This window comes from Pseudophryne corroboree, chromosome 1, assembly GCF_028390025.1.
Source record: "Pseudophryne corroboree isolate aPseCor3 chromosome 1, aPseCor3.hap2, whole genome shotgun sequence".
NCBI classification, from domain to species: domain Eukaryota; kingdom Metazoa; phylum Chordata; class Amphibia; order Anura; family Myobatrachidae; genus Pseudophryne; species Pseudophryne corroboree.
This window is the reverse complement of record NC_086444.1, coordinates 285217451-285243915: the sequence shown is the minus strand read 5'-3', so window position 1 is coordinate 285243915 and position 26465 is coordinate 285217451. Positions and strand designations below refer to the sequence as shown.

At 47.6% G+C, this 26465-nt stretch overlaps 1 protein-coding gene across 1 annotated transcript in view; it reads left to right on the top strand.

Annotated features, from left to right (window-relative positions):
* RFC5 (replication factor C subunit 5) overlaps positions 1–26465 on the top strand; it is a 194267-nt gene that overhangs the window by 15647 nt on the left and 152155 nt on the right. Inside the window, exons 2-3 of the mRNA XM_063964328.1 lie at positions 16525–16589; positions 17140–17276. Coding sequence (XP_063820398.1) covers positions 16525–16589; positions 17140–17276 — 202 coding nt within the window. The remainder of the gene's footprint in view (positions 1–16524; positions 16590–17139; positions 17277–26465) is intronic.

The following is a 26465-nucleotide window of genomic DNA, read 5'->3' as shown; positions in this document are numbered from 1 at the left end:
GACTGTCGGTCAGCAGACCGCCGGTCACATGAATACCACCCCACCTAGATAGATCACAAGAGCTTTTCAGCTTTCAAAGTAGATCACAGACTCAAAAAGTCTGGCCACCCCTGTGCTATACAAACAATAGAATATTGGGCACCATGCATTAAATTAGCTCTTTTAATAATAATTCAAAAACAAACAGTATAAGGGGTGATTCAATTGTTCTGCGCGCCCCCCTGCTGGGTGTCTATAGTAATGAGCATCTATCAGGGCTTCTACACGTTTGTCCCCATATTGTTTAAATGCCCCCACTAATTTTTGAGCAGAATTAGGGATACACGTGAGAAGCTCGACAGCATATCGTTGCAGAGCTTCTGATATTAAATGAAGTAGCAATCGCATAAATAAAAACCATTAGTTATTCTATGCACAGAACCAATCGGCACATAAAGATGGCAGCCACTGAATGGGCATTACAAATCTGCATTCAATGGTTAGCAACCTTCGCAAACCTGCAATCGATAGAAAAGTATTTACATCGGATCAGGAACACTGATGGTTGCTAACCAACGATATCCGATTGTCCATCCCTAAGCAGGATCCATTCCTTTTATGCATACCTTTATTGATCAATCCGTTTTTTATTAGCTATTACTTTCTGCACTTCAGTCTGTTATTTGGATGCCATTTGTGGTGTCCAGACTGATTGGCAGTAGTTCTTGAGGGCAAATTACATTTGTATGTCTAGTTAAAATACCGATTAAGAATGGCATTCTGCAAAAATACTAGGAATTTGTCTTCAGTTTGCTATACAACAGCCAAGTAGGTAACAGATAAGTAGGAGGGGGAGTGGCAAGTAAAGTCATACATATAGGTATATATATGTATATACTATAAGGCAAGTGAGTTACATGTACATCTAGTCGGTCAATGTTCAGGAGTTCAGCAGGCGGACCGCTTGGGGAAAGAAACTTTTGAGGCTTCTGGTGGACCCGGCAGGTGTGGCCCTGTAACGCCTGCTTTAAGGAAGCAAGTTAAACATGCTGTAGCCAAGGTGCAGCTGGTCCTTTTACTATCTTCGTTGCCCGCTTTTTAGCTCTAGACAGGTACAGGTCCTGGACTATGGGAAGGTTGGCCCTGATGATCTTCTCTTCTGACCACCTTTTGGAGCCTGCATCTGTCCTTCGTGCTGGCGGAGCTGCACCATATCAGTATCGAGGAGCACAGTACCGACTCCACATTCGCGGAGTAGAAGAGGAGCAGAAGCTTCTGTGGGATGTTGAACTTCCGGGAGATTGTGGTCCCTAGGAACTTGAAGGAGCCCACTAGCGATACCACACTGTCAGCAATCATTAGCTGAGGTGCACTAGATGACTTCTTCGTGAAGTTCACTATCATGTCGACAGTTTTGAGGGGGTTGAGCTCAAGGTTGTTGTGGCTGCACCACTGGGCCAACTGGTCTACTTCCCGTCTATAAAAAGATTCTAGTTAACCTCTTGCGCTATTAAATTAAAGGTAACATGACTTGAGAACACTTAATTAATGATTGAAATAGATTTAATATCCGTAAAATAAATTATAAACAATAAACATAAAAATAAATAGTTATGTATGCGCATACACATAAAAAGATAAATACTATACTTTACTAATTAAGCATAAGAGGGATCATATAATTAATTGTGACCATATATGACTAATCAATATTCATACGTTGACAGTGTCCTTTATTTGGTATTTTCAACATGAAGCAGTCCCATTAGTTATGCTCATAGAAATGAGATTAGGTGTGTACCAAGTAGGTAAATCGAACCACTATATCAGTTGTAAATGGTCCTTTTATACATGGAGAAATCTCCAAACAGCACGGAGAAGATAAATGTCACCTGGGGTTTGGTGCACAGCAAGCACCTATGTAGAACTCCCGGTTATCACTGTCCGTGAATGGTGTACTCCGTCTTCTGCTGTGTCAGGTCATCACACACACCTTACTTCGCATTAGGGGATGGAGGTTGTATCCGGCTCCCGGAGCTTTGCGCACTGCAGGCGCTGGTAAGATGATTCTGCTCCCGTCCTCAAGCCGCCGCATATAGCGCGTCCTCCCGTCTCCCGCTTATCGGTCTCAGGCAGTGTTGTATATCAATAAGACCTACTGTCAAACGTCCGTTAGGTCACACAGGGCTCCTTCTCTGACGCGTTTCGCTTCTAATTGAAGCTTCCTCATAGAGTACTACTCTATGAGGAAGCTTCAATTAGAAGCGAAACGCGTCAGAGAAGGAGCCCTGTGTGACCTAACGGACGTTTGACAGTAGGTCTTATTGATATACAACACTGCCTGAGACCGATAAGCGGGAGACGGGAGGACGCGCTATATGCGGCGGCTTGAGGACGGGAGCAGAATCATCTTACCAGCGCCTGCAGTGCGCAAAGCTCCGGGAGCCGGATACAACCTCCATCCCCTAATGCGAAGTAAGGTGTGTGTGATAACCTGACACAGCAGAAGACGGAGTACACCATTCACGGACAGTGATAACCGGGAGTTCTACATAGGTGCTTGCTGTGCACCAAACCCCAGGTGACATTTATCTTCTCCGTGCTGTTTGGAGATTTCTCCATGTATAAAAGGACCATTTACAACTGATATAGTGGTTCGATTTACCTACTTGGTACACACCTAATCTCATTTCTATGAGCATAACTAATGGGACTGCTTCATGTTGAAAATACCAAATAAAGGACACTGTCAACATATGAATATTGATTAGTCATATATGGTCACAATTAATTATATGATCCACCTCTTATGCTTAATTAGTAAAGTATAGTATTTATCTTTTTATGTGTATGCGCATACATAACTATTTATTTTTATGTTTATTGTTTATAATTTATTTTACGGATATTAAATCTATTTCAATCATTAATTAAGTGTTCTCAAGTCATGTTACCTTTAATTTAATAGCGCAAGAGGTTAACTAGAATCTTTTTTTGCTACACCTGGTTTTAATCAGGTGTAATTACGTTGGCCACTTCCACAGGCCATTTTACCTTGTTTGCGGCTATTTAAATTGTATGAGTTGTAAGAGAATTATTTATTTATTTATACATTATTTATAATTGTTGATAGCGCCTGACATCAGTACTAGTACTTCCCGTCTATAGGCCGATTTGTCACCGTCCTTGATGAGGCCGATGACGGTGGTGTTGTCGGCAAATTTGATGATCTTTACTGATTGCGCTTCTGAGGTGCAGTCATTTCTGTACAGGGAGAAGAGCAGGAGTGAGAGGGCACAGCCCTGAGGGGCCCCTGTACTAATGTACTGCGCTTGAGGTGAATTCCCCCGCTTTCACCACCTGTGTCCTATCTGTCAGGAAGTCTACTATCAAGGAACAGGCAGCTTTTGGGACCCCTAGACGAAGTAATTTGGGGTGGAGCATGCTGGGGACGATTGTATTGAAGGCCAAGCTGAAATCTACACAGGACCCTCGCGTAGGTACCGGGAATGTCTAGGTGCTGTAGTATGTAGTGCAGGCCCAGGTTGACTGCATCCTCGACACAATGATTTGATCGATAGTCGAACTGTTGGAGGCCAGTCACAGTTTTCAGGTGATTCAAAACCAGACGCTTGAACGTTTTCATGACCACAGACGTCGGTGCTATCGGCCTGTAGTCGTTCAGGTTCGTGATAGAGGGTCTCTTGGGGACCAGGACGATAGTGGATCTTTTGAGGCAGGAAGGGACTTTCTGTAGCTCCAACGATTTGTTGAAGATCTTGGTGAATATGGGGGCAAGCTGATTCGCACATGCTCTAAGGGCAGATGGTGACACTCCGTCAGGACCCAGAGCATTCCTGGGTTTGGCCCTTTTGAACAGTGCCTCCACCTCTTCTTGGGCGACTTGCAGTGCCTGGAGTTGTCCGTCTGTGTTCTGGGCATCGTAGAGGGGATTGTTTGGGTCGCAGGGGACTTTTTATGCGAACCTGCAATAAGTGGTTCAGCTCGTCTGCTAGGTCTTAGTGCATGGTAGTGGACATCGATGTTTTCTTGTAGTTGGTTATGGATTGCATTCCTTTCCGTACAGATACGGGGTCATTGGTGGAGAGAGCGTTTGTCAGCTTGTCCGTGAACCGCTTTTTTGCTAGCTTGACTTCTTTAGTCAGAGTTCCTATTCGGTTGTATAGTACTCTGTCACCGCTTCTATAGACCTCCTCTTTGGCCTGACGAAGTTGCCTGAGCTGGGCTTTGTACCAGGGCTGCTTGTTGTAAATTTGGTAAGTCTTGGTAGGTACACACATGTCCTCACAGTATCTGATGTGGGATGTGACCGTGTCAGTCAGATCGTTCAGGTCGGTTGCCAAGGCTTCGAAGTCCCCCCCCCCCCCCCCCCCCCTCTTTTCCGTGCAGTCGACGCAGGCCTGGAGTGTCATCTTCAGCCTCGTTGGTCCATTTCTTAATAATCTTGACGACAGTCTTAACCGCTCTCCGCTTCTGTGTATAGGTAGGGAGTTGGTGGACGAGGCAGTGGTCAGATAGGCTGAGTGCAGCACGTGGGATAGACCGGAAGGCAGACTTGAGGGTAGTGTAGCAGTGGTCAAGAGTGCGCCCTTCCCTAGTGGGACATGTGACTTGTTGTTTCTACTTAGGTAGCTCCTTGCTCAGGTTAGTTCTGTGGAAGTTGTCCAGCTCTATAAGCAGAGAGTCTGGGTGTTTTTGTTGTATTTCAGATATGCATACGGCCAGGTGGTTATGGGTGAATCATTACTTAGTAATGCAAAGCTCAAACAGTGGGAGAAATTAAATTCTGCAGGAAGCGGTGTGTGGCACTGCCACAGTACCCAGCTGAGCAGATATCACCCAGTTACAGGAGTGCTAACATTGAAAGTTGCCCCTTTTAAATCTGTGAGGTGTGATAAGCGTAGGATGCTGGCAGAACACATCGATGTCTGCAATTGAATTGCTCACATTGTTTTCTCTATCGTCCTAGTGGATGCTGGGGTTCCTGAAAGGACCATGGGGAATAGCGGCTCCGCAGGAGACAGGGCACAAAAAGTAAAGCTTTTCCAGATCAGGTGGTGTGCACTGGCTCCTCCCCCTATGACCCTCCTCCAGACTCCAGTTAGATTTTTGTGCCCGGCCGAGAAGGGTGCAATCTAGGTGGCTCTCCTAAAGAGCTGCTTAGAAAAAGTTTAGCTAGGTTTTTTATTTTACAGTGATTCCTGCTGGCAACAGGATCACTGCAGCGAGGGACTGAGGGGAGAAGGAGTCAACTCACCTGCGTGCAGGATGGATTGGCTTCTTGGCTACTGGACATCAAGCTCCAGAGGGACGATCACAGGTACAGCCTGGATGGTCACCGGAGCCACGCCGCCGGCCCCCTTGCAGATGCTGAAGTCAGAAGAGGTCCAGAATCGGCGGCTGAAGACTCCTGCAGTCTTCTAAAGGTAGCGCACAGCACTGCAGCTGTGCGCCATTTTCCTCTCAGCACACTTCACACGGCAGTCACTGAGGGTGCAGGGCGCTGGGAGGGGGGCGCCCTGGGAGGCAAATGTAACCTATATAAAGGCTAAAAATACCTCACATATAGCCCCCAGAGGCTATATGGAGATATTTAACCCCTGCCTGATTTCTCTAAATAGCGGGAGACAAGCCCGCCAGAAAAGGGGCGGGGCCTATCTCCTCAGCACACGGCGCCATTTCCTCTCACAGCTCCGCTGGTCAGGACGGCTCCCAAGTCTCTCCCCTGCACTGCACTACAGAAACAGGGTAAAACAGAGAGGGGGGGCAAATTTATGGCGATATTTTGATATAACAAAGCAGCTATAAGGGAGCACTTATTATAAGGCTATCCCTGATATATATATATATATATAGCGCTTTTGGTGTGTGCTGGCAAACTCTCCCTCTGTCTCCCCAAAGGGCTAGTGGGTCCTGTCTTCGTTAGGAGCATTCCCTGTGTGTCTGCTGTGTGTCGGTACGTGTGTGTCGACATGTATGAGGACGATATTGGCGTGGAGGCGGAGCAATTGCCAAATATGAGGATGTCACCCCCTAGGGAGTCGACACCAGAATGGATGCCTTTATTTATGGAACTACGGGATAGTGTCAACACGCTAAAGCAGTCGTTTGACGACATGAGACGGCCGGACAATCAATTAGTGCCTGTCCAGGCGACTCAAACACCGTCAGGGGCTGTGAAACGCCCTTTGCCTCAGTCGGTCGACACAGACCCAGACACAGGCGATGACTCCAGTGGTGACGGTGACGAATCAACCGTATTTTCCAGTAGGGCCACACGTTATATGATTTTGGCAATGAAGGAGGCGTTACATTTAGCTGATACTACAGGTACCACTAAACAGGGTATTATGTGGGGTGTGAAAAAACTACCTATAGTTTTTCCTGAATCAGAAGAACTAAATGACGTGTGTAATGAAGCGTGGGTTGCCCCTGATAAAAAGCTGATAATTTCAAAGAAATTACTGGCATTATACCCTTTCCCGCCAGAGGTTAGGGAGCGCTGGGAAACACCTCCTAGGGTGGACAAGGCGCTAACACGCTTATCTAAACAAGTGGCGTTACCCTCTCCTGAGACGGCCGCACTTAAAGATCCATCAGATAGGAGGATGGAAAATATCCAAAAAAGTATATACACACATGCAGGTGTTATACTACGACCAGCTATAGCGACTGCCTGGATGTGCAGTGCTGGGGTAGTTTGGTCAGAGTCCCTGATTGAAAATATTGATACCCTGGACAGGGACAATATTTTACTGTCGTTAGAACAAATAAAGGATGCATTTCTTTATATGCGTGATGCACAGAGGGATATCTGCACACTGGCATCACGGGTAAGTGCTATGTCCATTTCGGCCAGAAGAGCTTTATGGACGCGACAGTGGACAGGCGATGCGGATTCAAAACGGCATATGGAAGTTTTGCAGTATAAAGGGGAGGAGTTATTTGGAGTCGGTCTATCAGATTTGGTGGCCACGGCTACAGCCGGGAAATCCACCTTTCTACCTCAAGTCACTCCCCAACAGAAAAAGGCACCGACCTTTCAACCGCAGCCCTTTCGTTCCTTTAAAAATAAGAGAGCAAAGGGCTATTCATATCTGCCACGAGGCAGAGGTCGAGGGAAGAGACAGCAACAGGCAGCTCCTTCCCAGGATCAGAAGCCCTCCCCGGCTTCTACAAAAGCCTCAGCATGACGCTGGGGCTTCTCAAGCGGACTCGGGGACGGTGGGGGGTCGTCTCAAAAATTACAGCGCGCAGTGGGCTCACTCGCAAGTAGATCCCTGGATCCTGCAGATAATATCTCAGGGGTACAGGTTGGAATTAGAGACGGATCCACCTCGCCGTTTCCTGAAGTCTGCTTTACCAACGTCCCCCTCCGAAAGGGAGACGGTTTTGGAAGCCATTCACAAGCTGTACTCTCAGCAGGTGATAGTCAAGGTACCTCTTCTGCAACAAGGGAAGGGGTATTATTCCACTCTTTTTGTGGTACCGAAGCCGGATGGCTCGGTAAGGCCTATTCTAAATCTGAAGTCCTTGAACCTGTACATAAAGAAGTTCAAGTTCAAGATGGAGTCACTCAGAGCAGTGATAGCGAACCTGGAAGAGGGGGACTTTATGGTATCCTTGGACATCAAGGATGCGTATCTCCACGTTCCAATTTACCCCTCACACCAGGGGTACCTCAGGTTCGTTGTACAAAACTGTCACTATCAGTTTCAGACGCTGCCGTTCGGATTGTCCACGGCACCTCGGGTCTTTACAAAGGTAATGGCCGAGATGATGATTCTTCTTCGAAGAAAAGGCGTATTAATTATCCCATACTTGGACGATCTCCTAATAAGGGCAAGGTCCAGAGAACAGCTAGAGATGGGATTAGCACTGTCTCAAGAAGTGCTAAAACAGCACGGGTGGATTCCGAATATTCCAAAATCCCAGTTAATGCCGACAACTCGTCTGCTGTTCCTAGGGATGATTCTGGACACTGTTCAGAAAAAGGTTTTTCTCCCGGAGGAAAAAGCCAAGGAGTTATCCGAGCTTGTCAGGAACCTCCTAAAACCAGGAAAGGTGTCTGTACATCAATGCACAAGAGTCCTGGGAAAAATGGTGGCTTCTTACGAAGCAATTCCATTCGGCAGATTCCACGCAAGAATTTTCCAAAGGGATCTGTTGGACAAATGGTCAGGGTCGCATCTTCAGATGCACCTACGGATAACCCTGTCTCCAAGGACAAGGGTGTCTCTTCTGTGGTGGTTGCAGAGTCCTCATCTATTGGAGGGCCGCAGATTCGGCATACAGGATTGGATCCTGGTGACCACGGACGCCAGCCTGAGAGGCTGGGGAGCAGTCACACAAGGAAGAAACTTCCAGGGAGTATGGACGAGCCTGGAAACGTCTCTTCACATAAACATTCTGGAACTAAGAGCAATATACAATGCTCTAAGCCAGGCAGAACCTCTGCTTCAAGGAAAACCGGTGTTGATCCAGTCGGACAACATCACGGCAGTCGCCCATGTGAACAGACAGGGCGGCACAAGAAGCAGGAGTGCAATGGCAGAAGCTGCAAGGATTCTTCGCTGGGCAGAGAATCATGTGATAGCACTGTCAGCAGTGTTCATCCCGGGAGTGGACAACTGGGAAGCAGACTTCCTCAGCAGACACGATCTTCACCCGGGAGAGTGGGGACTTCATCCAGAAGTCTTCCACATGCTGGTAACCCGTTGGGAAAGACCAATGGTGGACATGATGGCGTCTCGCCTCAACAAAAAACTGGACAGGTATTGCGCCAGGTCAAGAGATCCGCAGGCAATAGCTGTGGACGCGCTGGTAACGCCTTGGGTGTACCAGTCGGTGTATGTGTTTCCTCCTCTGCCTCTCATACCAAAAGTATTGAGAATTATACGGCAAAGAGGCGTGAGAACGATACTAGTGGTTCCGGATTGGCCAAGAAGGACTTGGTACCCGGAACTTCAAGAGATGATCACGGAAGATCCGTGGCCTCTACCTCTAAGGAGGGACTTGCTTCAGCAGGGTCCCTGTCTGTTTCAAGACTTACCGCGGCTGCGTTTGACGGCATGGCGGTTGAACGCCGGATCCTAAAGGAAAAAGGCATGCCGGAAGAAGTCATTCCTACTTTGATTAAAGCAAGGAAGGAAGTAACCGTGCAACATTATCACCGAATTTGGCGAAAATATGTTGCGTGGTGCGAAGATCGGAGTGCTCCGACGGAGGAATTTCAACTGGGTCGATTCCTACATTTCCTGCAATCAGGATTGTCTATGGGTCTCAAATTGGGATCTATTAAGGTTCAAATTTCGGTCCTGTCGATTTTCTTTCAAAAAGAATTGGCTTCAGTCCCTGAAGTCCAGACCTTTGTTAAGGGAGTGCTGCATATACAGCCTCCTGTGGTGCCTCCAGTGGCACCGTGGGATCTCAATGTGGTTTTGGACTTCCTAAAATCTCATTGGTTTGAACCACTAAAAAAGGTGGATTTGAAATATCTCACATGGAAAGTGACCATGCTTCTAGCCCTGGCTTCGGCCAGGAGAGTGTCAGAACTGGCAGCTTTATCTTACAAAAGCCCATATCTGATTTTCCATTCGGACAGGGCAGAACTGCGGACTCGTCCGCATTTTCTCCCTAAAGTGGTGTCAGCATTTCATCTGAACCAGCCTATTGTAGTGCCTGCGGCTACAAGTGACTTGGAGGACTCCAAGATACTGGACGTTGTCAGAGCATTAAAAATATATATTGCAAGGACAGCTGGAGTCAGAAAATCTGACTCGTTGTTTATATTGTATGCACCCAACAAGATGGGTGCTCCTGCGTCTAAGCAGACGATTGCTCGTTGGATCTGTAGCACAATCCAACTTGCACATTCTGTGGCAGGCCTGCCACAGCCTAAATCTGTAAAGGCCCACTCCACAAGGAAGGTGGGCTCATCTTGGGCGGCTGCCCGAGGGGTCTCGGCATTACAACTCTGCCGAGCAGCTACGTGGTCAGGGGAGAACACGTTTGTAAAATTTTACAAATTTGATACTCTGGCTAAGGAGGACCTGGAGTTCTCTCATTCGGTGCTGCAGAGTCATCCGCACTCTCCCGCCCGTTTGGGAGCTTTGGTATAATCCCCATGGTCCTTTCAGGAACCCCAGCATCCACTAGGACGATAGAGAAAATAAGATTTTACTTACCGATAAATCTATTTCTCGGAGTCCGTAGTGGATGCTGGGCGCCCATCCCAAGTGCGGATTATCTGCAATAATTGTACATAGTTATTGTTAACTAATTCGGGTTATTGTTGAAGGAAGCCATCTTTCAGAGGCTCCGCTGTTATCATACTGTTAACTGGGTTTAGATCACAAGTTGTACGGTGTGATTGGTGTGGCTGGTATGAGTCTTACCCGGGATTCAAAATCCTCCCTTATTGTGTACGCTCGTCCGGGCACAGTACCTAACTGGAGTCTGGAGGAGGGTCATAGGGGGAGGAGCCAGTGCACACCACCTGATCTGGAAAAGCTTTACTTTTTGTGCCCTGTCTCCTGCGGAGCCGCTATTCCCCATGGTCCTTTCAGGAACCCCAGCATCCACTACGGACTCCGAGAAATAGATTTATCGGTAAGTAAAATCTTATTTTAAGCTATATTCATTATTTAGTGTGCCTGTAAGAATAAGAGTGGTCTGTAGTAGACTGTTGGTATATGGGTTTTTTCTCTGACGTCCTAGTGGATGCTGGGAACTCCGTAAGGACCATGGGGAATAGACGGGCTCCGCAGGAGACGGGGCACTCTAAAAGAAAGATTAGGTACTATCTGGTGTGCACTGGCTCCTCCCTCTATGCCCCTCCTCCAGACCTCAGTTAGAATCTGTGCCCGGCTAGAGCTGGGTGCTCCTAGTGGGCTCTCCTGAGCTTGCTAGAAAAGAAAGTATTTGTTAGGTTTTTTATTTTCAGTGAGATCTGCTGGCAACAGACTCACTGCTACGAGGGACTGAGGGGAGAGAAGCAAACCTACCTGCTTGCAGCTAGCTTGTGCTTCTAAGGCTACTGGACACCATTAGTTGCAGAGGATTCGAACACAGGGCCCGACCTCGATCGTCCGTTCCTGGAGCCACGCCGCCGTCCCCCTTGCAGAACCAGAAGACAGAAGAATCCGGCGAAAACGGCGGCTGAAGACTCCTGTCTTCATTAAGGTAGCGCACAGCACTGCAGCTGTGCGCCATTGCTCCCACAGCACACCACACACTCCGGTCACTGGTGGGTGCAGGGCGCTGGGGGGGGGCGCCCTGGGCAGCAATTAGTATACCTTTTGGCAAACTGCACATAATACAGTTTATAAAACTGTATATGTGCCTAAACCCCCGCCATTAACATTATACAAAAAGCGGGAGAAGCCCGCCGCTGAGGGGGCGGGGCCTTCTTCCTCAGCACACCAGCACCATTTTCTCTTCACAGCTCCGCTGGAAGGACGCTCCCCAGGCTCTCCCCTGCAGTATACACTACAACAAGGGTAAAAAAGAGAGGGGGGGGGCACATAAATTTAGGCGCAAATGTGATTATAAGCAGCTATTGGGAAAAATTCACTTTTTTGTTAGTGTAAATCCCTGTGTTATATAGCGCTGTGGTGTGTGCTGGCATACTCTCTCTCTGTCTCCCCAAAGGACTTTTGTGGGGTCCTGTCCTCAGTCAGAGCATTCCCTGTGTGTGTGCGGTGTGTCGGTACGGCTGTGTCGACATGTTTGATGAGGAGGGTTACGTGGAGGCGGAGCAGGAGCAGATAAGTGTGGGGCCGACACCGGAGTGGATGGATATGTGGAAGGTATTAACCGACAGTGTCAACTCCTTACATAAAAGGTTCGATGACGCAGCAGCCTTGGGACAGCCGGCATCTCAGCCTGCGCCTGCCCAGGCGTCTCAGAGGCCATCAGGGGCTCTTAAACGCCCGCTAGCTCAGATGGCAGACACAGATGTCGACACGGAGTCTGACTCCAGTGTAGATGAGGATGAGACAAATGCACAGTCCACAAGGGCCATCCGATGCATGATTACTGCAATGAAAAATGTATTGCACATTTCTGACATTAACCCGGTTACCACCCAAAAGGGTATTATGTTTGGGGAGAAAAAGCTGCCAGTGACTTTTCCCCCATCTGAGGAATTAAATGAATTGTGTGAAGAAGCGTGGTGTTCCCCTGTTAAAAAACTAGTGATTTCTAAGAGGTTACTGATGGCGTACCCTTTCCCGGCAACGGGCAGGTTACGTTGGGAAACATCCCCTAGGGTGGACAAGGCGCTCACACGCTTATCAAAAAAGGTGGCACTGCCGTCTCAGGGTACGGCCGCCCTAAAGGAGCCTGCGGATAGAAAGCAGGAGGCTATCCTGAAGTCTGTGTATACACACTCAGGTACTATACTGAGACCTGCTATTGCTTCAGCATGGATGTGTAGTGCTGCAGCAGCATGGTCTGATACCCTGTCAGACAACATTGATTCCCTCGACAGGGATACTATTTTGCTAACCATAGATCATATAAAGGACGTCGTCTTATATATGAGGGATGCACAGAGGGACATTTGCCGGCTGGCATCTAGAATTAACGCAATGTCCATTTCTGCCAGGAGAGTATTATGGACTCGGCAGTGGACAGGCGATGCTGATTCTAAAAGGCACATGGAGGTTTTGCCTTATAAAGGTGAGGAATTGTTTGGGGAAGGTCTCTCGAACCTCGTATCCACAGCAACAGCTGGGAAGTCGACTTTTTTACCTCAGGTTCCCTCAAAGCCTAAGAAAGCACCGTATTATCAAGTACAGTCCTTTCGGATTCAGAAAGGCAAGCGGGTCAGAGGCGCCTCCTTTCTGCCCAGAGGCAGGGGTAGAGGAAAGAAGCTGCACCAGGCAGCCAGTTCCCAGGAACAAAAATCCTCCCCTGCTTCCACTAAGTCCACCGCATGACGCTGGGGCTCCACAGGCGGAGCCAGGTGCGGTGGGGGCGTTTTTCCGGAACTTCAGCAACCAGTGGGTTCGCTCACAGGTGGATCTCTGGGCTGTACAAGTTGTCTCTCAGGGATACAAGCTGGAGTTCGAGGCGACTCCCCCTCGCCGTTACCTCAAATCAGCCTTGCCAGCTGCTCCCAGGGAAAGGGAGGTAGTACTGGCGGCTATTCACAAGCTGTACCTCCAGCAGGTGATAATCAAGGTTCCCCTCCTTCAACAGGGACGGGGTTACTATTCCACAATGTTTGTGGTTCCGAAACCAGACGGTTCGGTGAGACCCATTCTGAATTTAATATCCTTGAACACTTATATAAGGAAGTTCAAGTTCAAAATGGAATCGCTCAGGGCGGTGATTGCAAGCCTGGAAGAGGGGGATTTTATGGTGTCACTGGACATCAAGGATGCTTACTTGCATGTCCCCATTTACCCACCTCACCAGGAGTACCTCAGGTTTGTGGTACAGGACTGTCATTACCAATTCCAGACGTTGCCGTTTGGTCTGTCCACGGCACCGAGAGTATTTACCAAGGTAATGGCCGAAATGATGATACTCCTTCGGAAGAAGGGAGTCATAATTATCCCGTACTTGGACGATCTCCTTATAAAGGCGAGGTCCAAGGAGCAGTTGTTAGTCAGTGTAGCACTATCTCGGGAAGTGTTACAACAGCACGGCTGGATTCTGAATATCCCAAAGTCGCAGCTAATTCCTGCGACGCGTCTGCTGTTCTTGGGCATGATTCTGGACACAGAACAGAAGAAGGTGTTTCTCCCGGGGGAGAAGGCCCAGGAATTGTCATCTCTGGTCAGGGACCTCCTGAAACCAAAACAGGTGTCGGTGCATCATTGCACGCGAGTCCTGGGAAAGATGGTGGCTTCTTACGAAGCAATTCCCTTCGGCAGATTCCATGCAAGGATCTTTCAGTGGGATCTGTTAGACAAATGGTCCGGATCGCATCTTCACCCGAGGGCCAGGGTGTCTCTGCTGTGGTGGCTGCAGAGTGCTCATCTTCTCGAGGGCCGCAGATTCGGCATACAGAACTGGGTCCTGGTGACCACGGATGCAAGCCTCCGAGGATGGGGGGCAGTCACTCAGGGAAGGAACTTCCAAGGACAGTGGTCAAGTCAGGAGACTTCACTACACATAAATATACTGGAACTAAGGGCCATTTACAACGCCCTGAGTCAAGCAGAGCCCCTGCTTCAAAACCAACCGGTGCTGATTCAGTCAGACAACATCACGGCGGTCGCCCATGTAAACCGCCAGGGCGGCACAAGAAGCAGGATGGCGATGGCAGAAGCCACAAGGATTCTTCGATGGGCGGAGAATCACGTCCTAGCACTGTCAGCAGTGTTCATTCTGGGTGTGGACAACTGGGAAGCAGACTTCCTCAGCAGGCACGACCTCCACCCGGGAGAGTGGGGACTTCATCCGGAAGTCTTCACACTGATTGTAAATCGTTGGGAACGGCCACAGGTCGACATGATGGCGTCCCGCCTCAACAAAAAGCTAAAAAGATATTGCGCCAGGTCAAGGGACCCTCAGGCGATAGCTGTGGACGCCCTAGTGACACCGTGGGTGTACCAGTCGGTTTATGTGTTCCCTCCTCTTCCTCTCATACCCAAGGTACTGAGGATAATAAGAAAGAGAGGAGTAAGAACCATACTCATCGTTCCGGATTGGCCAAGAAGAACTTGGTACCCAGAACTACAAGAAATGATCTCAGAGGACCCATGGCCTCTGCCTCTCCGACAGGACCTGCTACAGCAGGGGCCCTGTCTGTTCCAAGACTTACCGCGGCTGCGTTTGACGGCATGGCGGTTGAACGCCGGATCCTAACGGAGAAGGGGATTCCAGATGAAGTGATTTCTACGCTGATAAAAGCTAGGAAGGATGTGACAGCAAAACATTATCACCGCATATGGCGAAAATATGTTGCTTGGTGTGAGGCCAGGAAGGCCCCAACAGAGGAATTCCAGCTGGGTCGATTTCTGCACTTCTTACAGTCAGGGGTGACTATGGGCCTAAAATTGGGGTCCATAAAGGTCCAGATTTCGGCCCTATCTATTTTCTTTCAAAAAGAACTGGCTTCACTGCCTGAAGTTCAGACGTTTGTTAAGGGAGTGCTGCATATTCAGCCCCCTTTTGTGCCTCCAGTGGCACCTTGGGATCTTAACGTTGTGTTGGATTTCCTGAAATCCCACTGGTTTGAGCCACTTAAGACCGTGGAGTTGAAGTATCTCACGTGGAAGGTGGTCATGCTGTTGGCTTTGGCTTCAGCTAGGCGCGTGTCAGAATTGGCGGCTTTGTCATGTAAAAGCCCATATCTGATTTTCCATATGGACAGGGCAGAATTGAGGACTCGTCCCCAATTTCTCCCAAAGGTGGTATCAGCGTTTCATTTGAACCAACCTATTGTGGTGCCTGCGGCTACTCGGGACTTGGAGGATTCCAAGTTGCTGGACGTAGTCCGGGCCCTGAAAATTTATGTTTCCAGGACGGCTAGAGTCAGAAAAACTGACTCGCTATTTATCCTGCATGCACCCAACAAGCTGGGTGCTCCTGCTTCAAAGCAGACTATTGCTTGCTGGATCTGTAGCACGATTCAGCTGGCACACTCTGCGGCTGGACTGCCGCATCCTAAATCAGTAAAAGCCCATTCCACAAGGAAGGTGGGCTCTTCTTGGGCGGCTGCCCGAGGGGTCTCGGCTTTACAGCTTTGCCGAGCTGCTACTTGGTCGGGTTGAAACACATTTGCTAAATTCTACAAGTTTGATACCCTGGCTGAGGAGGACCTTGAGTTTGCTCATCCGGTGCTGCAGAGTCATCCGCACTCTCCCGCCCGTTTGGGAGCTTTGGTATAATCCCCATGGTCCTTACGGAGTTCCCAGCATCCACTAGGACGTCAGAAAATAAGAATTTACTCACCGGTAATTCTATTTCTCGTAGTCTGTAGTGGATGCTGGGCGCCCGTCCCAAGTGCGGACTCTCTGCAATACTTGTATATAGTTATTGCTTAACTTAAGGGTTATTGTTATGAGCCATCTTTTGAATGAGGCTCAGTTTTTTTGTTCATACTGTTAACTGGGTATAGTTATCACGAGTTGTACGGTGTGATTGGTGTGGCTGGTATGAGTCTTACCCTGGATTCCAAATCCTTTCCTTGTTGTGTCAGCTCTTCCGGGCACAGTTTCCCTAACTGAGGTCTGGAGGAGGGGCATAGAGGGAGGAGCCAGTGCACACCAGATAGTACCTAATCTTTCTTTTAGAGTGCCAAGTCTCCTGCGGAGCCCGTCTATTCCCCATGGTCCTTACGGAGTTCCCAGCATCCACTACGGACTACGAGAAATAGAATTACCGGTGAGTAAATTCTTATTTTTTGCCCGTAGTTAATTCAAAATGGAGCAATTCAGTATTAATGGCGTATCAAGCATCACTTGGTAGGAATAGACTATATATTTTGGTAGGGAATAACTTTAAGGTTCTTCAGCTGTATCTTTTATGAGTTAAGATTTTGATTTTAAAAATGTATATTCACAGGGTGGAAAAGTATCGACCCCAAACACTTGATGATCTGATCTCTCATCAAGACATCTTGAGCACAAGTAAGTTGGACTGGAGACGAGTTGCTAAATATTAACCCATTGCTTACTGCAGATATTTCTTCATATTAAACTAAAATTTAGCCACACTACCATGCGTTAAAATTTACTAAGCTGTCCTTTCCTTAGAGTCCTTAGCTGTTTTTTTGAGCTCTTCCATTCCTGTTACAGCCACTGGCAAAAAAATGGTGTTTGGGTGTGGGAGGCTTATATAGAGAGATTGCAGCTTGTGATTGGCCCTCCTTCTTGCATACCACCCTCCACCATTTAAAGTTGGTGAACAAAACTAAATTGCCAGTTCTGTATTACTCTGGATTTGTGTAGAGACACCCTTTTATGTAGGCGGTAATGCATCTTTTACTTATGATGCTACTGAAATAGAATTTAGCAACTCGTAAATTTGTTTAGCAGTTCTCTGAAAAAAAGTGTTGGGGATATTAAAGGACTTGTATACCCTTTCACGGGATTCCAAAATTGTTACATAGTTATGGTAAAGAACTTATAGTACATGGCACTAAGGAGTAATTTGTGTGTTTATGGTTTTCTTCATCAGTTCAGAAGTTTATCAGTGAAGACAAATTACCTCATCTTTTATTATACGGACCCCCTGGGACTGGAAAGACCTCCACAATTCTAGCTTGTGCAAAACAGCTTTACAAAGACAAAGAATTCAATTCCATGGTTTTAGAGGTACTTTATTCACTCGGTGCTAATTTATAATTGTTTTAGAAAGAGGGACCGTTTTATGCACCCATTATGTTACATACTTTTTTACATATTTAATTATTAATGCAATGGGTGAATTCAATTGTGCCTCGTGACCCCTGCTGGGAGTCTATAGTATTGGGCGTCTATCAGAGCAATTCAGTTGTTGCTCTGATCAGTCACCCATTAGCCGCGGCAGTCACTTTTTTTTTTTTGTCGTAGTGTGGCGTGAGAAAAACATGTGTGAAAAGTCTGTAGTTTGGGCGCCCAAACATGGACTTAAGATGCCCAATAGAGGGGTTTAACTGCTTTCCGCGGCTAAACCTGGTGCTTTCAGCCGCATTTTATGCTAATGGATGTCTAATGCTCTGATAGACGCCCATTAATATAGACTCCCAGCAGGGGGCACATGGCACAATACAAATTCCCCCAATGGTTCCCAAACTTTTTCACCCTTAGGGCCTAATTCAGATGTATGCACAGCATCGTCCATTAACTGTCACCTGTCTGGGAATTTATGCGAACACTGCTACAAACGCCTTCCCTTGTGCGGAGCACAGTTTAGGAAACAGTGTAAAAGCATAATTAATGTGTTTTATATTTACAAACCTATTCAGTAGTCATTCATATGTAGACCTCTTATCTGATTTCCTGTCCTTTTAAGGTGTGACTGTAAAATCCTAGACTCGCATGGTGGTAAGTATACCCACTGTCAGATCTGAGCAACAATTATCGCACCTGGACGATATCTTATGCCCGGCGGAGCGATAGTAGCTGCTCTGTCGCGGTCATACACTGTGCAATTATCGACCCAATCGGCAGATATTTGACTGATCTGGATGCAAATTGCGGTTTCTAGCTGTCTTACTATTAGTTTAAACTGTGCACCCAGAAAATGTTCCTCAGAGGCTACATGAAAGTGATAAATTAATGGACCAGGAAACCTGTTTTGTCACAATAAAAAAAAAAAAGCTCTTGAAGTGGTGCAATATAATTAAACAATTGGGACCAGAATAAGCAGCCCACTTTCATCCCGCGATACCAGGGGTGTACAATCTTTTATCTTCCAAGAGCTGTATTGGGATATTGCACTCTTTAAAGGGGCCACAATAAAATTTTACTTAAGCGTGTAAGGGAGGCAGTCAGTTTGCCGGTTGTCGGGATCCCAGCAGTTAGGAGACAGACGCTGGAATCCTGAAACCCGGTAAAATACCGGCGGTTGGAAACCCCACTCAGGTGGTGGTCCACGCCACCACCCAAGGAGGACTATAACCCTCGCCACCGGGCCCGAAGCGTGGCGAGCGCACACGCTGCACTTGCTGCTGGTATTTCGGCTTTCGGGATCCCCGCCACGATCCCGACAGCCGGGATCTCGTACTGATTCCAGCATGTAAAATAACTACAATTTACTAATGGAAAAGGCCTTGCACTGCCACTCTACTCTCTCCCCTTGGATTCCAGTACTGTGTAGGGGGTCACAAGATGTGCTTTCAAACAGATGCAATCCTGAGGCTCTTAGAGATTGAATTGTGTTCCCTGTAGCATTTAGGGGGATGGGTTTGTTTGCCTTGCATTTAAAAGTTTGCTTTAGAGTCCCAGCCTGGCTTTGACTTTGGATGTGTAAATAAATATTTCTCTTACATCCTAGAAGATGCTGAGGACTCCGTAAGGACAATGTGGTATAGACGGGCTCCGCAGGAGACATGGGCACTATAAAGAACTTTAGATGGGTGTGCACTGGCTCCTCCCTCTATGCCCCTCCTCCAGACCTCAGTTAGATCCTGTGCCCAGAGGAGACTGGGTGCACTATAGGGGAGCTCTCCTGAGTTTCTCTGAAAAAGAATTTTGTTAGGTTTTTTTTATTTTCAGGGAGCACTGCTGGCAACAGGCTCCCTGCATCGTGGGACTGAGGGGAGAGAAGCAGACCTACTTAAATGATAGGCTCTGCTTCTTAGGCTACTGGACACCATTAGCTCCAGAGGGTCGGAATGCAGGTCTCACCCTCGCCGTTCTTCCCGGAGCCGCGCCGTCGTCCTCATTACAGAGCCGGAAGATAGAAGCCGGGTGAGTATAAGAAGAAAGAAGACTTCAAAGGCGGCAGAAGACTTCAGATCTTCTCTGAGGTAATGCTGCGCGCCATTGCTCCCACACACAACACTTGCAGAAAAAATAATTGTACAAATGCGCTGCCTCTGATGTAAATACAGCCCACTAATAAACAAAGGAACCTTCACAAAAATTCCAAAATAGAAATAGCATAGACAGAAAAGTTTAAAGTAGGCGCAAACACCATAAATGAATCCTTACATAAGTGTCCTTATGAAAAGAATGGAGTGAAATCCTGATTTCGTAGATTCAGTGTCCTAAAATCCCTTGTCCACGCAGACTCAATGATGTAAGTTACTTCTTTCTCTCGATAAAGAAGAAGAGGTCATAGTGCAGATCAATTTCACAGGGACAGAGAATTTATTTAACACAAAACACTCACAATATTCACAAATAAAACAAGCATGTAACCACTCAAAGTGGATAGAAAGGGGTGCTGGTATCTACCGTCTTCCAATTACCCTCCCAAGATGGCACAAGGGAAAGCACCGGAGGTCCCGGACACCGCAGCAGTGCAAGGAAATTCGAAGCACCGAGGTCAGTCCACCCACGATCCAGAAAGAGGCTGTTACCACCTGCTTTGAGCGTTTTGGACACTTTTGGTCCTTCCTCAGAAGCATGGTGGTGGGTGACACTAGCCGACATATTTATACCTATCACATAATGATATGATGAGGCCCATGTGTGGGCCATCCTCCCGCCGAAACCGCCAATCGCCGTCCGTGACCGGAAGTCACATGAACGGAAGTGGATTGCGTTCCAGCGTCACTTTCCGGAAGTCCATTATGCGTTCCACGTGCGGATTCCCGCAAACGGAGATCCCAAAGACAAAGTTCTACATTGATTAATGTTCATAATGGAGGCATAAAAGCTTAGTAGTCCAACAACATTGTGGGAAGCGCAAGTCCATTTAATATCCATCATAAAATTGAAAGAGAAATAAAAATCAGATATATACATATAAAATTAAACGGATATTTAAAACATTACATTTATATATAAAAAAAATTACATTTATATACAAAAAAGGTTACATTTATATATAAAAAAGGGGGAAGTAGCAGCACTGAAATTGTATAAAAGACAAAGGAGACTTTAGATGGGTGTGCACTGGCTCCTCCCTCTGCCCCTCCTCCAGACCTCAGTTAGATCCTGTGCCCAGAGGAGACTGGGTGCACTATAGGGGAGCTCTCCTGAGTTTTTCTGAAAAATAATTTTGTTAGGTTTTTTATTTTCAGGGAGCACTGCTGGCAACAGGCTCCCTGCATCGTGGTACTGAGGGGAGAGAAGCAGACCTACTTAAATGATAGGATCTGCTTCTTAGGCTACTGGACACCATTAGCTCCAGAGGGTCGGAACGCAGGTCTCGCCCTCGCCGTTCATCCTGGAGCCGCGCCGTCGTCCTCCTCACAGATCCGGAAGATAGAAGCTGGGTGAGTATAAGAAGAAAGAAGACTTCAAAGGCGGCAGAAGACTTCAGATCTTCTCTGAGGTAACGCACAGCGGTAACGCTGCGCGCCATTGCTCCCACACACAACACACACAGCGGGCACTGAAGGGCGCAGGGGGGGCTCCCTGGGCAGCAATAATAAACCTCTAGGGACTGGCTAACATATATATATATATAGGCTGCGGAGGCAGTATATTATATAATCCCCCGCCAGTATTGGAAATTTGAGCGGGACCGAAGCCCGCCGCTGAGGGGGCGGAGCTTGATCCTCCAGCACTAGCCAGCGCCATTTTCTCCACAGCACACTGCAGAGAAGCTGGCTCCCCGGACTCTCCCCTGCTGAACACGGTGACAGAGGGCAAAAAAGAAGGGGGGGTGTCACTTTTAATTGGCGCAGTGAGTGTATGTATATATATATATATATATATATATATATATATATATTTATATAAAAGCGCTGTTTTATCAGGGAATTTTGTATCCAGTGTCAGTTGGCGCTGGGTGTGTGCTGGCATACTCTCTCTCTGTCTCTCCAAAGGGCCGTATTTGGGGAACTGTCTCCATATAGATATATCCCTGAGTGTGTGGGGGTGTCGGTACGCGTGTGTCGGCATGTCTGAAGCGGAAGGCTCATCTAAGGAGGAGGTAGAGCAGATGATTGTGGTGTCTCCGTCGGCAACGCCGACACCTGATTGGTTGGATATGTTGAATGTTTTAAATGCAAATGTGTCTTTATTACATCAGAGATTGGACAAAGCAGAGTCCAGGGATAGAACAGGGAGTCAATCCATGGCTTTGACTGTGTCACAGGGCCCTTCAGGGTCTTAGAAACGTCCCCTGTCCCAAGTAGCAGACACTGATACCGACACGGATTCTGACTCCAGTGTCGACTATGATGATGCGAGGTTACACCCAAGGGTGGCCAAAAGTATTCATTATATGATTATTGCAATAAAGGATGTTTTACATATCACAGATGACCCCTCTGTCCCTGACAAGAGGGTACACATGTTTAAGGAAAAGAAACCTGACGTAACCTTTCTCCCATCTCATGAGCTGAACGCGTTATTTGAAAAGGCTTGGGAAACTCCAGACAAGAAACTGCAGATTCCCAAAAGAATTCTTATGGCGTATCCTTTCCCTGCGCAGGACAGGTTACGGTGGAAATCCTCACCCAGGGTGGACAAGGCGTTAACGCGCTTGTCCAAAAAGGTGGCGCTACAGTCTACAGACACAGAAGCCCTCAAGGATCCTGCTGATCGCAGACAGGAAACTACCTTAAAATCAATTTATACACATACGGGTGCCTTGCTCAGACCGGCAATAGCGTCGGCTTGGGTTTGTAGTGCTGTTGCGGCTTGGACGGATACTTGGTCAGCTGACATTGATACCCTGGATAGGGATACCATTTTATTGACCTTAGGTCACATTAAAGACGCAGTCTTATATATGAGAGACGCTTGGTCTGCTAGGTTCGAGAGCCAACGCCATGGCGATTTCTGCTAGGCGAGCCCTGTGGACCCGCCAATGGACGGGTGATGCCGACTCAAAGAAGCATATGGAAGTTTTACCTTACAAAAGGTGAGGATTTATTTGGGGAAGGTCTCGCGGACCTGGTTTCCACAGCTACCGCAGGTAAATCTACTTTTTTACCTTATGTTTCCCCACAGCAAAAGAAAACGCCGCAATATCAGATGCAGTCCTTTCGGTCGCATAAGTCCAGAAGAGATCGGGGCTCTTCCTTTCTCGCCAGAGGTAAGGGTAGAGGGAAAAGACTGCCTGCTACGGCTAGTTCCCAGGAGCAGAAGTCCTTCCCGGCTTCTACTAAATCCACCGCATTACGCTGGGGCTCCACTGAGGGAGTCTGCGCCGGTGGGGGCACGTCTTCGACTCTTCAGCCACGTCTGGGTTCAGTCAGACGTGGATCCTTGGGCAATGGAAATTGTATCCCAGGGTTACAAGCTGGAATTCGAAGACGTGCCTCCTCGCCGGTTTTTCAAATCGGCTTTACCAGCTTCTTCCCCAGAAAGGGAGATAGTTTTAGCTGCAATTAAAAAACTGTGTCAACAACAAGTGGTTGTCGAGGTTCCCCTAGTTCAACAGGGGAAGGGGTACTATTCAACCCTATTTGTGGTCCCGAAACCGGATGGCTCGGTCAGACCCATTCTAAATTTAAAATCCCTAAACCTGTACTTGAAAAAGTTCAAATTCAAGATGGAATCGCTCCGGGCAGTTATCTCCAGCCTGGAAGGGGAGTATTTTATGCTGTCACTGGACATAAAGGACGCATACCTTCATGTCCCCATATATCCCCCTCATCATGCGTACCTGAGATTCGCTGTACAGGACTGTCATTACCAGTTTCAGACGTTGCCGTTTGGGCTTTGCACGGCCCCGAGGATTTTCACCAAGGTAATGGCGGAAATGATGGTGCTCCTGCGCAGGCAGGGAGTCACAATTATCCCGTACTTGGACGATCTCCTGATAAAAGCGAGATCGAGAGATCAATTGCTGAAAAGCATGTCGCTCTTCCTGAGAGTGCTGCAGCAGCATGGCTGGATTCTAAATCTACCAAAGTCAAAGTTGATTCCAACGACTCGGCTATCTTTCTAAGGCATGATTCTGGACACGGAACAGAAGAGTGTTTTTCTCCCAATGGACAAAGCCCAGGAACTCCAGAACATGGTCAGAGACCTGCTAAAACCAAAAAGAGTGTCAGTCCATCAATGCACTCGAGTACTGGGAAAAATGGTGGCGACCTACGAGGCCATCCCCTTCGGCAGGTTCCGTGCGAGGACGTTTTACTGGGACCTTCTGGACAAGTGGTCGGGGTCCCATCTACAAATGCATCAGAAAATAAGCCTGTCCCCCAGGGCCAGGGTGTCTCTCCTGTGGTGGCTGCAGAGTGCTCACCTTCTCGAGGGACGCAGGCTCGACATTCAGGACTGGGTTCTGGTGACCACGGACGCGAGCCTCCGAGGATGGGGAGCAGTCACACAAGGAAGAAATGTTCAGGGACTATGGTCAAGCCAGGAGGCTTGTCTACACATCAACGTACTGGAATTGAGGGCCATATACAACGGCCTACGTCAAGCGGAGAATCTTCTTCGCGACCTACTGGTTCTGATTCAATTAGACAACGTCACAGCCGTGGCTCATGTAAACCGCCAAGGCGGGACAAGGAGCAGAGTGGCAATGGCGGAAGCCACCGGGATTCTTCGCTGGGCGGAAAATCACATAAGCGCGTTGGCAGCAGTCTTCATTCCGGGAGTGGACAACTGGGAAGCAGACTTCCTCAGCAGACACGATCTCCATCCAGGAGAGTGGGGACTTCATCAAGAAGTTTTTACAGAGATAACAAGTCATTGGGGACTTCCTCAAATAGACATGATGGCGTCTCACCTCAACAAGAAGCTTCGGAGGTATTGTGCCAGGTCAAGGGACCCTCAGGCAGTAGCAGTAGACGCCCTGGTGACACCGTGGGTGTTTCTGTCGGTCTATGTGTTCCCTCCTCTTCCACTCATCTCAAAGATATTTGAGAATCATAAGACGAAAAAGCGTGCGGACAATACTCATTGTTCCAGATTGGCCTCGAAGGGCCTGGTATTCAGATCTTCAGGAAATGCTCACAGAAGATCCGTGGCCTCTTGCTCTCAGAGAGGACCTGTTGCAACAGGGGCCCTGCGTGTTCCAAGACTTACCGCGGTTACGTTTGACGGCATGGTGGTTGAATACAGAATCCTAGCTGGGAAAGGCATTCCGGAAGAAGTCATCCCATCTCTGATAAAGGCTAGGAAGGAGGTGACAGCGAAACATTATCACCGTATCTGGAGAAAGTATGTATCTTGGTATGAAGCCAGGAATGCTCCTACTGAGGAATTCCATCTGGGCCGTTTTCTCCACTTTCTACAGACAGGAGTGGATATGGGCCTAAAATTAGGCTCCATTAAGGTACAGATTTCGGCCTTATCAATTTTCTTTCAGAAGGAATTGGCTTCTCTCCCAGATTTCCAGACTTTTGTAAAGGGAGTGCTGCACATACAGCCTCCTTTTGTGCCTCTAGTGGCACCATGGGACCATAACGTGGTGTTACATTTCCTAAAATCTCACTGGTTTGAACCTCTTCAAACGGTTGACTTAAAATTTCTCACTTGGAAGGTGGTCATGTTGTTGGCCTTGGCATCTGCAAGGCGGGTGTCCGAATTGGCGGCTTTGTCTCACAAAAGCCCCTATCTGATTTTCCATGTGGATAGAGCGGAATTAAGGACTCGTCCTCAATTTTTGCCTAAAGTGGTTTCATCGTTTCATATGAACCAACCTATTGTGGTTCCGGTGGCTACGGGTGTCTTGGAGGATTCCAAGTCCCTTGATGTGGTCAGGGCCTTAAAAATTTATGTAGCCAGGACGGCGCGGGTTAGGAAAACAGAAGCACGGTTTATCCTGTATGCAGCCAACAAGGTTTACATTACAGCTTTGCCGAGCGGCGTCTTGGTCGGGTTCAAACACTTTTTTGCAAAATTCTACAAGTTTGAAACCCTGGCTGATGAGGACCTCATGTTTGCTCAATCGGTGCTGCAGAGTCATCCGCACTCTCCCGCCCGGTCTGGAGCTTTGGTATAATCCCCATGGTCCTTACGGAGTCCCCAGCATCCTCTAGGACGTAAGAGAAAATAAGATTTTAAACCTACCGGTAATTTTTTTTTCTCCTATTCCGTAGAGGATGCTGGGCGCCCGTTCCAGTGCGGACGAAATTCTGCAAGGCTTGTATATAGTTATTGCTTACATAAGGGTTATGTTACAGTTGAGATCAGTCTTTGGCTGATGCTGTTTTTTGTTCATACTGTTGACTGGTTGCGTATATTCCAGGTTATACGGTGTGGATGGTGTGGGCTGGTATGAATCTTGCCCTTAGATTAACAAAAATCCTTTGCTCGTACTGTCCGTCTCCTCTGGGCACAGTTTCTCTAACTGAGGTCTGGAGGAGGGGCATAGAGGGAGGAGCCATTGCACACCCATCTAAAGTTCTTAATAGTGCCCATGTCTCCTGCGGAGCCCGTCTATACCCCATGGTCCTTACGGAGTCCCCAGCATCCTCTACGGACTAGGAGAAAAAGATTTACCGGTAGGTTTAAAATCTTATTTTCTAAAAGGAAATAGAAACCAGGAATTGGTTGTTGCAGGTAACTAAATAATCTGTGATTCATTTACTTGTTTTAAATAAAAATAAATCATTGTATGAAAATGATGGCTAATTCCATAATACAGTGTATCGTAACTTCAGTAATCTCGAAATGTGATCAATTAACAAAATATATATTTTCTTGGGCTAGAAGCTGTGGTTCTGTCTGTCCGAGTAAAACTGGAGCAGTGAGCAGCAGAGTTCTTAGTGGCAATTTTGCAATATAATGATTACATTTACTCCCTATTTCCTTGGTAACGGATGCAGAAAACAATTGGGAAAAAATATCTTTATGGGGCTTAGAAAAAAATAAACACCACCAGACAGTGGTGTAACAGTAACTACTGTAATAGTATGGGTTCTAAAATTAACTGGAGCATAAAATTAACAACTGCCACAGAGAAAGGGGTCTGTCTAGAAGCACTACGGTGGGGGCCCT